An 18027-nucleotide genomic window follows, 5' to 3' on the forward strand; every position below is an offset into this window, starting at 1 on the left:
GCTTTTCTTATCAGCTGATAAAAAGGGGACACTAATGTAATTCTCCTGCCACTGCCCATAGCTACAGAGTCCTCCTTAAGATGTGGAAGTTGTTAAAAATGAGTCTGTGCGCACCCAGGACCAGTGGTCTGGGCTCGTTTCCAGAGCTGAAAAGAAAACCATGTTCTCCCCTGGGAAATGGGCAGAGGAGTCAATCCTGCACCACAGCAGTACCTGGGGAGCATGGGGCAGAAGGGGCACCCTCAGTACCCCTCAGGCCACAAGCATGGGACAATTTTTGCCTCCAGAGGGCAGAGAAACGTAAATGGAAACGATCCAGCTTGCTGTGACTGATCTGTATGCCCGGTCTTTTTACTGAGTTCCCTCGGAGAGGGAGGGAAAGAAGGAGGAAAAAAAAAAAAAAAAAAAAAAAGCCGACGTGATTCATGAGGGCGGGAAGCTTTGTCTGCCTGAATAATGAACCAACGGCTGGCCCCGCCACAGCCCCGCGTCCCCGCACAATCGCATCCGTCTGCGCTTTGTTGCCGGCCCGCTCAGCCATCAGCTGAGAAGTTCATCTGTCTCAGCAGTACGCGGTAATGATGGCAAGGGTTAAATACCACTTACATGGAGGTACAAAAGGCCAGTATAATTTTATATGAGGCCAGACAGCTGGTTTGTATAATTCCAGTTTTCACAGAGCGTTTTCTTTCCACTGCGTCCCCTTAAAAAAGCTTTTCCTCGTGAATTAATTCTCTCACTGGAGAATGCCAGTGCAGCTCCAATTATCTCTGAGATAATCCAAAGTTAAATTCGCTGTCAAACTCAGACCTGGGATAAGGCTTCAAGAGAAAACCTCTTATAAAAGTTCTCACCATGAAATCTTTTAAAGACAAGGTAGAGAGTTTGTTTTGTGTCTATCCTGTTGCAGTTTTTTTCCCTTAAAAAAACCCTAACCACTGTATGTTTCTAGGAGTTTCCAGATAAGAACATCTGTTTTTAAATAATCTCAGTGCTACTTTGGAGTTTCTACAGCTTACAGTGACACAATCAGCTGCTTTTTATTAACTTATTTGTTTGTGCAACAGCATTGGTGAATGTTCATCCATTCATCGCTGCACATCAAGCAACTGGGGCAGATCCAGTAGTAGGAGTGTTCAGTGCTTGCCAATTCTGGTATATCAGCACTAACTAGTAGCTGAATCATGCTTGCCTTGCCTGAGCAGGCACTCACTGAAGGCAAACACATACACAGCTGCTTACTGAATCCTCTTTCCTCCACATTTTAACAGCTAAAAAGTGAACTAAAAGCATAAGGCAACAACAAGGCATTCAAGGTGCAGATGAATCCTCCGTCCTCTAACTCCCTGTCTCCAAGACTCTTTCAAATCATGAAAGAAATGCCCTTTTCCAGGGATATCCCTGCAACCATGGGTATAGGAAGGAACTGATCCATGAAGACTCTTGTAAATTTTTTTTTAAGATTTTACACTATCATGCACAGCTTTGCAAGGCTTTGGAATACCGTCCTAGAAGCTCTTGGAATTTCTCACAGTGTGAGCTAACAGTCTCTGACTGCCAAAGAGCTGAGGGGAGGGGGCAGAGCAAAGCAGTCTCCTATTTTGATAACATGCTGTATGACCTTCACCTCAGCCCACTACTTGCAGCCTTTGGCACATGACTCGCCTGTCGAGAACGGATGGAGGATACTGGGCATCACTCTTCAATTCACCAGACAAAGAGCAGGAGCAATAGTGGGACTCACAGGTGCAGGGTGTGCCACAGCAGCCCTCAGGAACCAAAAATGAACAGTTTCACTTCAACAATGTGTTACCACAAAAGGGAGAAAGCCCCTTTACTGCACTCAGTCTGACTGGCAAGCTATCTTCCCTGCAAGTCTTCCTAATGGCTCAGAGCAGTGGACTTGATGCCTGTCCTATTAGAGGGTAAAAAGCATGGTCCTTGAAGCTTTTAATCATGGCACCTCAAGCTCTTAAATGCTTCAAAGACTGGATTATAGAGAGGCACACAGAAGAACCAGAAAATCCCATGGAGTCCAGTCTGTTTTCTGCAACTATATATATTCTGTAACTACCCCTTTGACAGAACTGTTCTATCCGATCTGATTTTGACTTTTTGCAATGAGTGGAAGTGGACAAGCTGCTTGGCAGCTCTGAAGATGCTGTGCATGATGGAGCGAGGGGGTGTTTCACTGAAAGGCAGGTCTCAATTTGTCCTGCAGTGCCCAATGATCTCACAAGAACAAACTGCAAGCAGTTTTGAAATGTCTTGACCAAAGCACTATTGCTGTCCCTGCTGGAAACAAAAGCACCTTGTAATCATGCCATAAACCAAGAAGTTTTATAACAAGCCCTCTCCTCTACCAAACTGCCACTGTAAATCGAAGAATGGAGATCTCCACCTCCACTAAAATGAACAAAGCTGTAGATCTGGGTTTAAAAGGTGAGGGGGATCTGATTACACTTTACAAGCCACCTGCAGATCTTGAGTAAACTACTATTAATTGAATCACTCTTCTGAAATTTCCTTTAAAGAAAAAGAAAGATACCGACTCATTATGGTTTCTTTGATCCTTTCGAACACAAGCAGCTATATGAAGCAAGTAATTTTCCTTCCTTGGGTCCTCCCCTATTTGCTCCCTGAAGTGTCAGCCTGCTCCAGAAGACAGTCCCTGCTTGTGCCATAACACTGCTTATCCTGCCCATCATCTCTGTTAAAGACGCAGCAGTCCTGTTTAAACTACTAACAAGGTAGGTCTACTGCCATGGGTGGGTAAAACAAAATTATTTCTGATGTTTACCAAGGCACAGCAAAGAACGATCACATCAGGACACTGCTTGTGATTTTCCTGGCCTCTACCACATTTTGGGAAAGGGCTGACTCCTAAGACATCCTGCTCTGTCCATATCCCCTCAGAAATGCCAGTCAAACCCAATGTTCCCCAAAATCCTTTTATGTTAGAGCATCTCTTTCTTGAGAGCCTTCATACTTAAATGATCATTTAAATATTCTTCTGCATGTGCATGATACCTACACTCACTCTATGCTTGCCAACTACAGAAGAAAACCTAATAGTAGTTTAATAACACACTAAGGTGATGGTAACAAAAGCAAAGCTACAGCTTTCCATAACATTAGATTTACTATATTAAGCTTTTAATACTGCAAGAGATTAACAGTGACAGATTCTCTTGTAGACTAGCAAAAGCTATTGCAATTCTTGCAACTTGCACATTAATCACATTTAAACATGCTGCTAACAGATGGGCATCATGGAGTGCTAGGTCTCTCACAAGCCAGTACTAACAAAAAGCATGTCTTGGAGATCTTGTGGCTGCTACAGTTCAGGGGGATTGTATATCCAGGCACCTTGTTATTGTTTTTGTTGCATATTATCTAGGATTATTAGAAAAGCTCAAGTTAAATAGATGACAGACTTCAGCATACGTGAGTGGGAAGGGAAAGGAAGGGGGGCAGAAAGAGTCAAAACAAGACCACCCACACAAAGTTCCTCTAAGTCCACATTTCACATGCATGATCATGATTTTTCCACTACACAGGGAAAGCATTAGGTTCTGCACTGCAACTTTTCCTCTGACACTACTACCTGCAAAAACCTTTCCCCAAAGCCCAGACACAAGCCCAAGCTCTGAAAAATGAGCTGCCAGGCTCAAACCTGGCTGGACAGAGAATGACAGCCTGTCCTCCCTCCCCTTTCATTAGTGCAGATGTCACATTCAGGTGGCCCTTTTTGACTGAAGCTGGGAGAGCACCTGAAGAAAACCAGCATTAGTACTTGGCACCCAGATAGAACAAAGATGTTTAATAAACTTCCCAGCACCGTTTTTTAATTAAACCAAGTCCCAAGGTAAAACCTCATCTTTACATGACTGTAATTAACCGGGACATGTTGTCTATAATGTAAGAAAGCTCAATCTCCTCTATGAGCCAAGCTTCAAAAGAAAGACTGGCAATTGCAAACTCAGCCCAACCTAAGGTTAGTCCTCACAGAGCAAGGCCTGCAGATCTCCTCAGCTCCAGCCTGCAAGGACTCCTGGCTTGCAAAAAGTAAGACTGGAGAATCCCACCTAGGGGTACTGTCTTCACACAGCACCTGAAAACATTTGCCCATAAAGGACAGAAGCACTCCTGATGTGGAAGGGTCTCAGCCTTGCAGATTGCCTGTCATTTACAGAACAGTGTGTTGTGATCTATCACCCCACAACCCAACTCAGTCTCACTGCTTGTGTGGTAACTCCTCTGAGAGGGAGGATGTGCTGTCACTCTGCCACAGACTGAGAACAGAGTGCCAGAAAGTCTGTGGCAGTACCCACTTCACACTGTGACATTCACAGAACTTAAGGGATTCATGTGAACTAGAAACTTTCACTGCTCAAGAGTGAAAGACAGGCTCATCTTTGAACAGGATGGATGGCCAGAAGTTTAGAGTGCTAAAACTTGGTGATCTGAATGCCACTAACAACCTTCCCTGGAAGTTCTCATGAAAAGTCAGTGGATGAATCCAGGTCTCCTAAGCAATAGTATTTTAGCCACTGGGTCCTCCTCCTCGGTTCCAGCCTGCAAAACTAAACATTCTCAGCTCACTCAGGAGGAGTTCAGCACCTGGATGGGTCTGAGTCTGCTCTACACACCTACCAGCCATTGACAGATAGCAGCTGAGTCCACCTAAAAGCTACCTGCTATGTTTCCTCGTAAACCCCATTCCAGTGTCCAAAATGTGCTTGGCCAGGACCACACTGGCATGGGGCTTCCACGGAGCAGGGTTCACATGATACTCACAGCTGACCACTATGACTCCAAAACACAGCAGAGAAAAGGCCGTACAGACATGAAAGGAAAATTCAGGCGAGCTTCCACAAGCTCTACAAACCTGTAAAATGCTCCCGTAGTGCTATCAGGGCACAAAGCAGTAGAGAGAACTCTATTATGCCAACGTAATAGAATAATATTGGTATATAATGAAAATAATATTGGCATATAATTTAGCATCCTCATACCCAAGGAGTATGATCCGAAAGAAAAAAACAAGAATTACTTTGACACTGGAGATGTAACTTGGACAAAGAAATATTGTAGTATCAGCCAAAGTTTGTCTCAGTCAGCTCCAGCCTTCAATACAAGTGCAATTAATTATGCTATCCAGCATTTAGCTCTAGGGCTCTGTCCATCTGCCTCATGCCACTAGAATCAAGAAGCTGCAGAAGAGCAGACTGCAGCAAACAAGGTCAGTATGTGCCAACTTCTGTAGAGACATATTTAACAAGCCCAAGGTTGGACTGTCTCAAAAGGGAACAAAGGCACGGGAGACATCTCTTTGCAAAAACAAATACAACACGTTCCTTCAGTGCATCTGCAAATGACACGGTAGACTTGCGCACTTTACCTTTCACTTACCCATCTGTTTTCCTGGAAGATTTGATTTCATTAACTTGGCTTTTCTACATTTCCGTTTTATTTTTCAACCCTTGCTGTAATATAGCTGGGGCAGTTCATTCAAAAGCAAAGTCTTTACTCTTGTAAGTATGCAAGTACCAAAGAGCAGAATTTCCACATCCCTGAGCAAGATGTACCTCACTTCTGATCACCCATTATATCCAGTAGAAGAGTTTCCATCAACACCATCACAGTCTCTGAGTACAAACTAATCTTCCATTGTGAGAGGGAGGGGATGGGAAGGAAGTGAACTCAATCATGAGATGCTTTTGAATGAAGATACAAAGTCAAAACAAGGAAAAAACAAGATACATCAATTACCTTCAGTTTTTACCTCTGTCATGAGAGCTGGAGTACTAAATATTTTCTCTCACTTGACCAGTTTGCTGCTGATGTGGCTGTAAATTTCTTCTCCCATTTATCAAGCTTTTCTATTCTCAGTGACCAATAATATGTTGTTCAGTCTTTCCACTGGTCTTCTTCTGTTATCTAGATAAGTGTTTCTGTGTGTGTATATACATATGTGTGTGTGTGTGTGTATGTGTATAAACAAGGGTGTTCCTCCTCTAGTGACACACAGAATTTTGAGGAACAACCTCTTCTTGTTTTTCTTCCTCTTTGAGGAAAACCTATTTCCATTGTCATTTTAAAAGGTCTGCACAAAAATGGGCACACTTACTTATTTTATGGTGACAGAACCTTTTAGTCTCACAGTCCAAGATGCTGCTTTATCAAGACAGATTTAAAGCCAAACAGGATTCAGAAAGGAAATAAATAATCAGCCTGAGCTGTGATATTTTGCAGTTCCCTCTTATTTTCTTTAATTGCCATTCTACTGGGTTCTTAGGAACAAGCAGATAAATGAAACATACTTTTAATCTACACTAATAATTTGTGTTAAGTTCCACTTAGAGAATTTTATAAATGAATAGTCACATTATAGCTGCTGAATGTAGCTGTAACCCATTCACTCATCTACAGACACAGCACCTCTCAAATACGGGTGCTCATTTCCGTATGTACCTGTAGGCAGATGATTTTATTGTTGGATCTGAGAGAGAATTGCACTCTAAATTTTGCATGTGTTGACAGAGGTCCCTAAAAACATTTACAGCATAAACTGGGTAAATACCCTGGGTCATACGTCATTCTGGACACTGATTCACATCAGCTAACAGCAACAGATAATTAATGATAAACCTTCAGGTGAGTCTCCTAGTCTCCCTTAGAAGAGTTTTGTCTCGAGCACAGCTTATCCAACCTCTGTCTGGACACCAAGGCTATAACAAGCCTGCAGCAGCTGTAACAGAGGACTAAAAATACTACTGAAGTAATGAAGTAGTGATACTTATTTTAAGCTATTAGCAGAGTAATGATTGCCACAAAATACACTTCAGCTAGAGTGCAATTTGAAAGTACAGGAACTTAAACCAGTGCTTTTAGTGTGCCAGGCACAATGAGTGCATTTACAACATCTATTAAAAGCAGGTTATGTTTGGGGGAGGGGGATGATTACATCTTAGCAGGTAGTTTATTTACTGAACAAGACAGCATCACATTAAAGATAATCAATGGAGAATAAACCACAGCTGTAAAAATTAATACTGTTCATTCACACCATGAAGGGAGTGAGGGGGGGTTATCTTTGCTATTAAGACAGAAGTAAAAGTATAGGCCCTGTGAAACCACCATGAGAAGAGGAGTAAAGGATAGGATGGCACAAAATGAAAGTCATTCGAGGCATAAGTTTCAAAAAAACAATATTGAAAAGAAATAATCAGTAATTCTAGAGGGGAAAGAGGAATACGAACAACCAGTTTTGCAAGCAGCGGAACTAATGAAGCCTGGTTTTCTCCAGCTTTTATGTCATGCAAAGACTGACTTTCACATTGATGTAAATGTGAGCTCCAACTGGAGCACTTTTTTTTATTAGGTTGGAACATTTATTTGGGATTCTTTCCCCAGTGGATTTTCTAGTTTCTAATAAAGAACAAGACCTTTCTCCAAATGCAGCAGGAAGAATCTGTCCTCTCCTTTACTTCGCAGCCTCTTTTATGATTTCTACATTGTGGTAATGTAGTTGAAATTGTAGATGAGTAACAAATATAAAACTTCTGAATGGCTGGTGTGAGATACCCAGGCATACCCACCCCCTTCCCTGCTATACACACAGTGTGCGCTATTCCTTAATACATGTTTTGATAAGAAACAAGGCTAAAAACAGTGCTGCCAGGATAATCCAACTTATGGGGAAAATTTGTCTTTGGCATGCTAACCATGTGCAAGGCTTCAGGCAATTTTCTGCAGAGACCAAGACCTCAGGTTCCTGCAGCAACACTTGTTGCAGGGAACAGTCAATACAGGAGGGGAGGTGAGATCTCCTCAGTGTGCTGAGATAGGAGCCTCTGTGATGATTTTAACTGCTGGGGTACGGGAAGGCCAGGGGAGCTGTGTTTAACACAGTCTGAAGCAGCAGAACCAGCCAGAAGGGGTTTCAGATAAGTATGAGAAAGTCATCCTCCCAAAAAAAACAGGAAAAAAAAAGTTTGCATTCAAAATCTGGGCTTCGCAGAGCTATGTAGCTTCCAGGGGTAAGGCTGGGCATGTGAAAGTCACTGGTCAATACATGATATATGATTTCTTTTTTTAGAAATTAATTAAGATACATCTCTTGACTCTATTCCTGCACACAACACTTCACCAAAGAGAAGACCCTGCCTATGACAAGAACTGGCCCTCTTTTTCCTGCAAGTAAATAAACCTTACAGTGAGAAAAATGGAGCTGCATAGTGTCCATTCTTTTGGACCCAGTCTGATTTGCATGGTAAGCATTAAATCATAATTAATCCCTTGTTTCACTTATTAAATTGCCCCTTATCATATCTCACTAAGTACTGGATGCAGTGAAACATGTATAACATCTTTAAAAAGTTTGCCTCTGAGCATCACAGGGAGTTACTGCTGCCTATCTTGAATTTCATTCATCATGAAGATCTGATTTCTGCAATCATGGACAGTCTGAAGAGAACAATGCTTGGTAGGCAATGCCTTTTTGGAGGGAAGAAAAAAAAATAAAAAAATCAGGCAAAATTGAGCACGCACAGAGAGCCCAGTTTTGTCTTTAAAGCAATCCAAAGCTTCTGGAAACACCGGAATTTTTCAAAGCACCTTGCATATTCTGCTCCTAAAAATGACCCAGTTCTGTAGCCACTGAGACAAACATCTTCAAGAAGAAGGATTAGCACCTTTTCCTCCCCAATGCACCCTCTGTCAACTTAAAAGTCAGGTCAACTTAAAAGCCTGTTCAAACATTGTCAAGATGACAAAAAATGCTTTGGGAAGGCAGGGGGAAAAGCTGCGGAGGCCTGAAGACTCTGTGCATATTTATAGCACAAACACACCGCCCCATGCTCATTCCCCATAATCACATGCACACACTCGCAAGACGTCTCCTCCGGACTTTCTCAGGGACTCAGTCTGAGTGGCTGTAGTTCAAAGTCCAACTGCCTTGGCAGCTCAAAAGAAAGAGAAAACCATGGTGGCTTTGTAAGAATTACAGTGATCCTATTAAAAAAAAATATGTCACTCTGCTGGGACTTAACATGGCAGTGCCACGCAGCACTCATTGAATTGAGCAGCATTTCAAGCACACAGCTCCTGGTGTAATAAGACTACAGGCTTAATTAGGTTCCTATCAGTATTGCTTTTCTCCTGCCTTCAGACAAGAAGGTATAAGAAAAGATTGTCCAATACAGATACTGCAATTTAAAGTCTCAAGTTAAGAACACAGTGGGTGTATATCTACTATAAAATCTACCCTAAAAACATGCCAGTTGTTAAGCTAAGCAGTGCATTAGAAGCAGTTAGATATAATGAGAATGTAAATGGAAAGTATTCTAGGGAGATATTTCAGCTAAAAACAGCATACACTGTATGCTATCTTTTATTTTAATCATGCTCTAAGCCCTGCCTTTTTGAACTTTTTATAAATTCTGCTATCTCCCTTTGCAGTTACTTACATATTGGTATATAAATTCAAAGATGAGAAGCAATTAGGACTGAAGCAAAGACTCCCTCTCTTGATGCTAATACATCAAAGGAAGTGAAAAAAACCTTCTCCCCCTCATACACACTGCGTAACACAGAGAGTTTCTGCTCTTCACAGCCTAATAGCTCAAGTAGTTCCAATCGAGAGTCTGATGTCAGCCTCTGATTACATGGAGATGCCAAGCAATTGGAAAGAGCAGCTTTTGAAAAGCCCAGCTCTCTGACTGCGGCGACCACACAACCCTGCAACAATGCTTTTAAAACACATATGTGTATTACTCACATCAGCTGGTCCTATTTTTTTCCCCACTTTGGACATGGTAACATTGCTATTAAGAGTTTCCTGGGGCTCTCTGCTTGATTTAGGTACAATATGTGTGAAGGAAATGTGTCAGATGAGGGGCTTTTTTAAACAGCCATTGCTCCCCTGCACCCAATCTCTTTTGCTCTCCAGTTAGGAGAGAAGAAGAGCCAGGTGCTGCCTTTAAACAGGCACACTTGAGAAGTCTGCTTTTGCCTGACTGGAGAAGAAGAGGTTGGGACCGGCTCATGGCAGGGATCAGAAAGGACTGTCTCCCATTCTTTTTCTGGACCTTTGCTCATCTCTGCCAGACCAGCCTAATCTGGTCCTTGGAACTGAAGCCTCAGAACAAGTAAACCTGTGTACGAAATGCCAACAAAACCTGATTCTGATGATCCAGAACAGCATCTGAGTGGCACCCTTAAATTGGGTATTTATATTTCCTTCCTGCAAGTCCTTCCCTCAGTCCAAGGACATTTGAGAACTGTGCAAGAGTTTTTGGAAACACTCCAGGCCCTTCATCGTTCATAAAGGAAAACTAACATCTCTTATGCATCTGAATCAACAGGTGAATGACCTCCCCATGCCCTCAATATGTTATCAGAGTCCGTTTATTTATTAATCACCATATCACTCCTGTATGAGCAAGGGAAGTAACCAAAAGTAGGAATGACTCCATTTATTTCACTGGAATATTAATCTTTTTTTTCTGTATGAACACACACATTACGCTATTAAGGCTTTTAAATACAAGCATGGAGTTTTAAAGAGGTTGTAGAAATAATTTCTGTTAAACCACTAGATCCACAGTAAGTCTATGTCTCTTATGAGTCTGGTTCTATCTTCTCTGCAGTTTTGCTCCTGTGTAAAAAGGAGCTAAAACATTCCCAGCAGAATTTCTAATAAACCCACTGGAGACTTTTGCTTGGCTCTTGAGCATGAGGCAGAAAGAAGTTCCACTAACTACTATGATATTACACAGCTGTGTAGCTGCAGTGAGGTGGAAATCAAGCACTGAATGTTTTTTGATATCATGCTTTTTAACTGGCAGGCTCTCCATCTAGCAACACAATCCCCAAACACTCAAACCTGGTACATTAGCTTAAGTACTATTTGTGGAATGACAAGCAAGGAGCTATAGAACAGACATAGGCTTTCTGAGCTACACCAATGGAAGACCAAGTAAATGACATTCAGCAAAACTCTAGAAGATTTCCACCTTTATCAGGGAATGGCTTCAGAGGGAAACCTCTGCTGTCTGCTCTTCATCTGTTACCAGGCTGTGCCAGATAAAGTCTAGTGAATCTACCTGAGCACTGAGCCCTTAGAGCCTTTTCACTGAGCCTCTCACTGGCCTTGGCAGGACAAAGGATTTTATGTTATGCTTTTATCTGCAAAGAGACCAGAGTCTGCATTCCACAAGCTAACACGACCACAGGTGACAACCCCAGCTTTCAAAAAGTTACATCCCTGCCAAAGCCACCTGACAAATTCTATCCCATTACCTTCTATCACATACTAAATGCATGAGAAAAAAATACCTCAAGCCAAGCCTCTGAATGGTCATGTTCCTGTGTTAAAGGTCTTCTATTGCTGTTCTGTAAACAAAGATAAGGCATTTTTCTCCTAAATGACAGTAGTCTAGCTAATGGTGCTCTAGCGAATGTTCCGGTAAAGTGGAGATGGCATCCTTAAGTGAGCAGGTTTTTCTTCCTCTGTCCCTTTGTTGTTCTGACAGCAGTAAAGGTAAGAAGGAAAACCCATACTTTGGCCTCCCTCTCCTTTCCACTCTGCTAAAGTGCCATCAAGCCTCTGCATTTAGAAGAAACCATGCACTGAGGAAATTCTCCAGCTTTCCCACACTCACAACTTGGGTTATTTACATTCATGGGCAAACTACAGGCAAGTGCACCAGAGAGGTGAGCTCTCTGACACAAATGAGTACACAGTGACCAGCACACCACCGAGAAATCAAACCTAGCAAATAAAGCCAAAAGCCCTTCTCCTTTTCCAAAAGGACAAGTGAAGAGGTTGTGTCATTCCATTCAGGCAAGTAGAGAACACAAAGCTGAAGGTGATGGATTAGTACATCCAGTGTACAGCTGCTTTTCTTTGGAGGTTTTATTCTGCACCCAACAAGGACTTGCCAATTAATACAATTTTAGTGTACAAAGGGAGCTCTGAATACATCCTCTCGCTTCATGTCCCCCAGGTTACATTAGTGTGTACCTCTAAAAGTGTAACTATCCTCACACTTAGATAGCCTCATTAATTATAAAGGGCTATAATACAAAGTTAAAGGAATCTTTTCTGGTTTGTCTCCAGCAGCATCTGAGATATTTTTCGTAAATATATCCAACCCATGGAGACCTAAAGCTGTGCCCCAGTACCACAGAAAATTCATACAATGAAAATTGCACTTTAAATCTCAAGAATCTTGAGAAGCTGAGATAAAGTGCAACAACTTGGACTTTTTTTTTCTTTCAAGATGCATCTACTCTTAAGGTCTTATGTACCTCCCTGAAGATCTCTGCAAGGATGCTCAATGACCCTAAGCCTGCGATAGCCTTACGATGCAACTGAATTCTGAGATGGAAGCATGAAAGTTTCTTGATTCCATTTCAAAAGCAATTGAAATGGACTTCAGCACATTAAGTTAAGAAGGAGGAGGTGCATTATCTGATGAGCTTTGGGTCTAATATATGTTTCGTAAAAATGGTAGGATTGTGGCAGAAAACACATGAAAACCTTATAATGGATTGAACGTTTCCCTGCAGAGCTCAAAACACAAACAGAAAAGCATTATATCAGTGTGGTTAAAAGCCACACTAACAAAAACCCCAAATCAAACAAAATCAAAACAAAACCACCTAAAAAGCAGAAGGAAAGAGACTAAAAGCAAGAGTGAAACTCGCCAGGCTGTTCTCAGTAATCAACTTCAATCAAACAGAATAAATTAATGCAGAGACTAAAATTATAAAGAATCAGTTCACAGCTGTCTTTTTTATCTCAATACTGACACTTCAGGAAAGAAGAAAATCCTATAGGGGAGCTCACTGTAGAGATCCAGAAGCCTCTGAAGAGCAGAGTAGAGATCCCCACACTCGTAAGAGGCTGCATCACTAACTGTTAGCACATAGCAAAATCAGGAATGGAAAAGTGGAGCAATGAAGATACAGCAGGCAACTTCTGGAAACGATACAGCTTTTAGAAAGACTGGCTACTGGTAACACATTGATGCTTTCAAAAAAAAGCCTGGAATGCGTGGAATTCTCTGGGATGCCAGGGTGCAAAAAGGATCTCATTAGCTAGGGCTTTCAAAATCTGCTGCCCGGTTGTTACCGATTATTCAGAAAGCAAGATGGCTTACATCATCAGTTTCTGTAAAGTACTATATTCCACTTAAACTGCCAGATCTCCAGTCCCCTAGTCTGAGAAATCACCTTTCCAAATAAACCATGGAGGCACTGAGTCCCTACACAATAGTCCAGCACTTCTCCTACATTTCCCTATTACCAAGATAATCAAGCATCTAATAATAAAACTGGGCAGTACCACACTGCTCAGTTCTCTTGCTGGCAACAAGAAAACTCTAAGCAACAGCCAGACTCACAACAATAATGTTATTCCCACCTGGTTCTGCTTTAGAAGCAGACCCTGGAGCTGCTCATGATGAAAAGCAGTAAAGTACTTGGAGTGGCAGACGGGCAAAGTAGTTAGTTCAGGAGCTGAACAGAAAAACATTTCTCACCCTTGCTTCTCTTACAGTCAGAGGATGGGAAAGGAGTCATATTTGCAAGATGCTGGCTGGCCAGAGGCTTAAAAGGAAGATGAAAGGACAAGCAGCATCTGGGGAGGCAGAGGCGAGGGACCTTGAGTTTTTGAAGATGACCTGCTTGTGACCGCCCAGAATCAGTCCTTTATTGTGCCTAACAAGGTTTTCCAATCACACTGAACAGTGACAAAAACAAAGGGCAACACATAGGTAAATACCTTTACCAGTAGCTTAGCAGAGGAGTTTAAGTACTTTTCTTAAAGCAAAGTATACACATACTTGCAAATGCTCACCATTGCAAGAGCTGAGAATGTTAAGGCCTTGTGAAAATGACAGCAGTAGTGATAAGCATTACTGGAAAAATGCCAGTTTTAATTTTAATTCTTTGTTAATATTTCCTGAATCCAACATAGATGTTTTAATAAAATAATATGTAATTTTCAATATAATATACATTATTAGGCAAAACTGTATTATATGCTATTTTCAAGAGAACTCCTTTCCTGCTCCCCTTCCCTTTGGTATTATCTCTACAACTGCCAAGGAATGGCATTCTGGGCAAGGAATGCCCCTCTAACCACTGGCTCCAACACCTCTTGAGATGGCATTAGCCCACCATTTCCTTTTCCTAATGCAGCCTGTGCGTCCACAGGGGGAATCTCAGAATGCAGCTGGTTTATGAGGCATGGAGAAAAAGGCCTTCCACTGCCACAGCTCAGTATCTAGGGCTGTCCAGTAGTATTAGTCTCAAATCACTGTGCTGTACTTTAAGTTGGAACATGAAGAATGTCTCACTGTGGCAAGATAGGCTAGTAGTTTTAAACTGACTCCTTGAAAAACGTGTGGTTGGGCTGTACTGTCCTGGTGTTAACATCTCAGTACATGGTCAATGCACCAAGAAGCCCAGCCCCTCCAGATTCATAATATGCAATAAATTCAATGCAGCCATTACAGTCATGCCATGGGTGGGGTGGCTGCATGCCTGTCACCAACTTGCTCCTTGTGGTTGTGAGTCCAAACCTCCAGCCAGTTCTGAATTATTCTTAGATGTGTCATTTGGGCTGGACAGCCAAAACACAGCCCTGAGGCCATCCCATCATTTCCATGCTCACCACAGGAGATAAAAGTCAGTATGCTTCAACGCTAAACTGGTTAGGTCCTGGGCAGATCTGTGACCACCTGCGATATATCTCTTGGTTTCAAAAAAACAACTGGGTGTAGTAACTTGAGTGTAATACTTTCAGGAGTGAATTATGTAGGCACTTCATGCATAAAACAAACATTAGCATAGTCTTGCTGAAAGTAATAATGAAGGAGGAGGCGTCAGCCCAGAGAGGAGAAAGCACACTATCATTATACACTACAGGGAAGATGGGCAGCTTCCTGATAGGCAGTTTTATCTGTCCCTTGGAAACAGTGAGTGGTCTGGAGGCCAAAGGGAGGTATTGCTGTGGGTGTGTATGGATTTTGGGGGGAATGTGAGGAGATGATGTGTAGAGTGGTGCTGTTCAGCTCTGGGTCTCAGCTGAGATGTTCAGATGCAGCACTATGTACATGCAGCTCTGCTGATCCAGCACTGGAGGGGGAGTAAAAGCAACCAGAGCAGGCAAAGAAGTTGACTGCTCATGTATGTTGGATCGGTACTGAGACTTTCACCTTCAGGGAACATGTGGCACAGTGCTGCATGGAGAAAAGTGATGAGGACTGAGAGGTGTGCTTTGAGCAGCTGCACAGCTGCAGGCAGGACACAAACCTACTGGAGGATGGGTGGTGGCAAAGCCCAGCTCTGTGGAGGATCCCTTGGCTGACCAGACCTAGGGTCATCTTACAGCTCTATCAGTGGCACTGTGCCATATACAAGGGGAAGGAGGAACAACTGGCAAACACAGGGAAGACCATGACCAAAATTTTCTCCCCTCTTAAAGAGAGAAGGATTTAAAAGAAAACAGAGCACAAAAAAAAAAAAAAAAAAAAAAAGATTCTGCATTTATCATCACAGGGATAAAGCCAGACTCTCTAATTAAGCAGATGACATAACTGTGCTGTAATATCAAGATTTTGCTCTGTGATTTGCAAACAAGCTGCACTTGCACAATCCAGAAAGAAAAAAGCCATACAGATTAGAACAGCTAAGCTCTGCTCTCACTTACATTAGTATATACCCACAGTTATTCAGCTCAAAAGACCTACAGATGAGAATGTGATACGAGGAGTTTCATTTCCTCAGACAGTTCCCTCACTAGCTCAGCCAAGCCTCCTTCTCATTGCAGTTTCCAATCACAGCCCAGCACTCTGCTCTGATTACACACTCATCCTGAAACCACAAAAAACCTCCCTCAGTCTCATCTACGGCTGATGTATATTAATACATCACCAGCAAAGTCACTGTACAGCTGCTGAGTATGTAGCTTAAATACCGTTGAATACTTAAGGCTTGATTCTGTTAATCAGGACAGCTTCACTGATCCTAGAAGAGTCATGTATATTCTACAGTGCTTGAAAGGGGAGGAAATCCAGAGTACAATTTTTTAAATGGCATATTCATTAAAAACACCTAGAAGAGGGCATGGTCTTGTTAACCCTGGTGTAAACTCACTTTGCTATACTTAGTGGAGGTACTCAGGATTTAGCGGAGTACAGCAGAAGGCAAAAACTAAACCAAATTCTCCTTTCAAGCCATTGCTTTTCCTAAAACAGATACTAAAAGGTCAGAACCAACACCAATCTCTGCTACTCCAGACTTCCAATCCACAGCCCTATGTATCAAAAAAATACATATCCACAAGTGCTTGGGAAGCATATGCACCAGTGAGAGCACAAAATCATTACACTGCTGTGAACACGAGCCATATTCAGCAGAAATCAGCAGCTGTTAGGACTACAGAGCTTGTCACTGCTTTTATAGTTTGGGTGGAGAAGAAACAGGATTCAAGCACTGCTCATAACACAAGTTCCATATTGCCTTGATCTTTATCCTTCTCCCTCCCACACCCTACCCCCGCTCGAGCCCGGCTCTTCAGGGCCACTCTTTAAACAGAAAGAAGTCATTAGCCAAACTTCCTTATTTTATGGCCCCGAAAGTTAGGCAACGACGAAGCAGTTTTATTATTTCTACTTAAGAGCGTAACATTTCGATCGGGAATTCAGAGACACTTCCAAGGGGAAGAGGGACAGGCCGGCAAAGGGAGAAAACCCAAAGATGCCCGAGTGAGGCGGATCATCGCCATCAGCCCCGGTGCCCCGCTGACAGACCTCGTCCCCCTCCCTGGCCAAACCCTTGGCTGCAGAAGATGCGTCCCGAGAGCCCCGCCAGCCAGCTCCTTACGTAAGGCACAAACCACTGACATCATCCCTCCCGCCGGCATCGCCGCGGCGCCCAGCGGCGCCCACAGACCCGACCCGACCCGCGCTCGCCCGTTCCCTTCCCACTCTGCTGCCCCGCCAGGGCTCCTTTCCCACCGACTCTGGCCCCAAACTTTGCACGGCAGATTACCAGGGGACGGCTTTACCCGCCGGGCGCCCCGAGCTGCGGTGCGCTCCATCCATCCCGCGGTGCTCCCCATCCATCCCGCATTCCGTGGTACTTACGCACTGCCTCCTGCTTGGGGTCGAGGCCGCGCACGGCTCCCTGGAGGCCAGCGATGCGGCCGTGCAGCGCCCGTACGCGGCGGTGGGTGCCCTGGATGTCAGCCTCGACCTCCTGGAAAAGGGTGCAGGCGTGCCGGGCCACGTCGGAGAGCTGTCGGAGAATCCGCGACAGGGCTACGTTGCTGACCGAGCAGAGGTCCAGCACCATCAGCACCGCCGCCGCCTGCCTCTCCCCGCCGCCGGCCGCCTCGGCGCCCTCGCTCGCCGTCCCCGGCTCCTCCGGCGGCGGGTCCCGCGGCGGCGGTGGCGGCTCCGCGCCCCAGCTCTCCTCCAGCACGGAGGCGGCGGGCTGCCGGCGGCACAGCCGCTGCGGCTCCACGGTCCGCTTGGCGAAGGGCATGGCCGAGCCCTCGGCCGGAGCTTTCCCGGCCTCCCGCGGGCACTGGCGGGGATCGCTGCCCTCCTCCTCCTCCTCCTGCTCTTCGTCCTTCTCCTCCTAGCCGCCGCCGCTCCTTGCCCGCCGCCGTCACTCGCGGACGGCCGCCGGCGGGCGGCTCATCGCCTCGCTCCCTCCCTGCGCGGGGCTCCTGGGCTGTGGAGCGGCCGCCGCGCCGCCGAGCATCCGCTGCCGCCGCTGCCGCTGCCGCCGCGGGGAGCCGGGGCGCATCCGCGCCGCCTCGCTCGCTCGCCCGCTCGCTCTCACGCCGTCCCGCTCCGGTGTGAAGGGGCGGCCCGAAAACCCGGAGAGAGGAATCCCGCGGCCGCGAGGAGGAGCGAGCCGCCGAGCCTCCCGCCCGGGAGCGCGGCGGGGCGGGGGCGGCGGGGGGACCGGGGCGGTGCCGAGCTGCCGCCGCCGCGGGGC

The 18027-nt window shown here is 44.6% G+C and overlaps 1 protein-coding gene across 3 annotated transcripts in view; it reads right to left on the reverse strand.

Moving 5' to 3' along the window:
- NHS (NHS actin remodeling regulator) overlaps nt 1-17781 on the reverse strand; it is a 249210-nt gene extending 231429 nt beyond the window's left edge. For all 3 annotated transcript variants that reach the window (XM_042037217.1, XM_042037226.1, XM_042037208.1), the window contains exon 1: nt 17166-17781. In XM_042037217.1, the coding sequence (XP_041893151.1) occupies nt 17166-17565 (400 nt within the window). In that variant the 5' untranslated portion in view covers nt 17566-17781. The remainder of the gene's footprint in view (nt 1-17165) is intronic.
- Nucleotides 17782-18027: the final 246 nt, after the last annotated feature.

Source organism: Corvus kubaryi, unplaced genomic scaffold, assembly GCF_017639235.1.
Source record: "Corvus kubaryi isolate FWS band 111438036 unplaced genomic scaffold, C.kubaryi_AGA036_p1.0 133, whole genome shotgun sequence".
Lineage (NCBI taxonomy): Eukaryota > Metazoa > Chordata > Aves > Passeriformes > Corvidae > Corvus > Corvus kubaryi.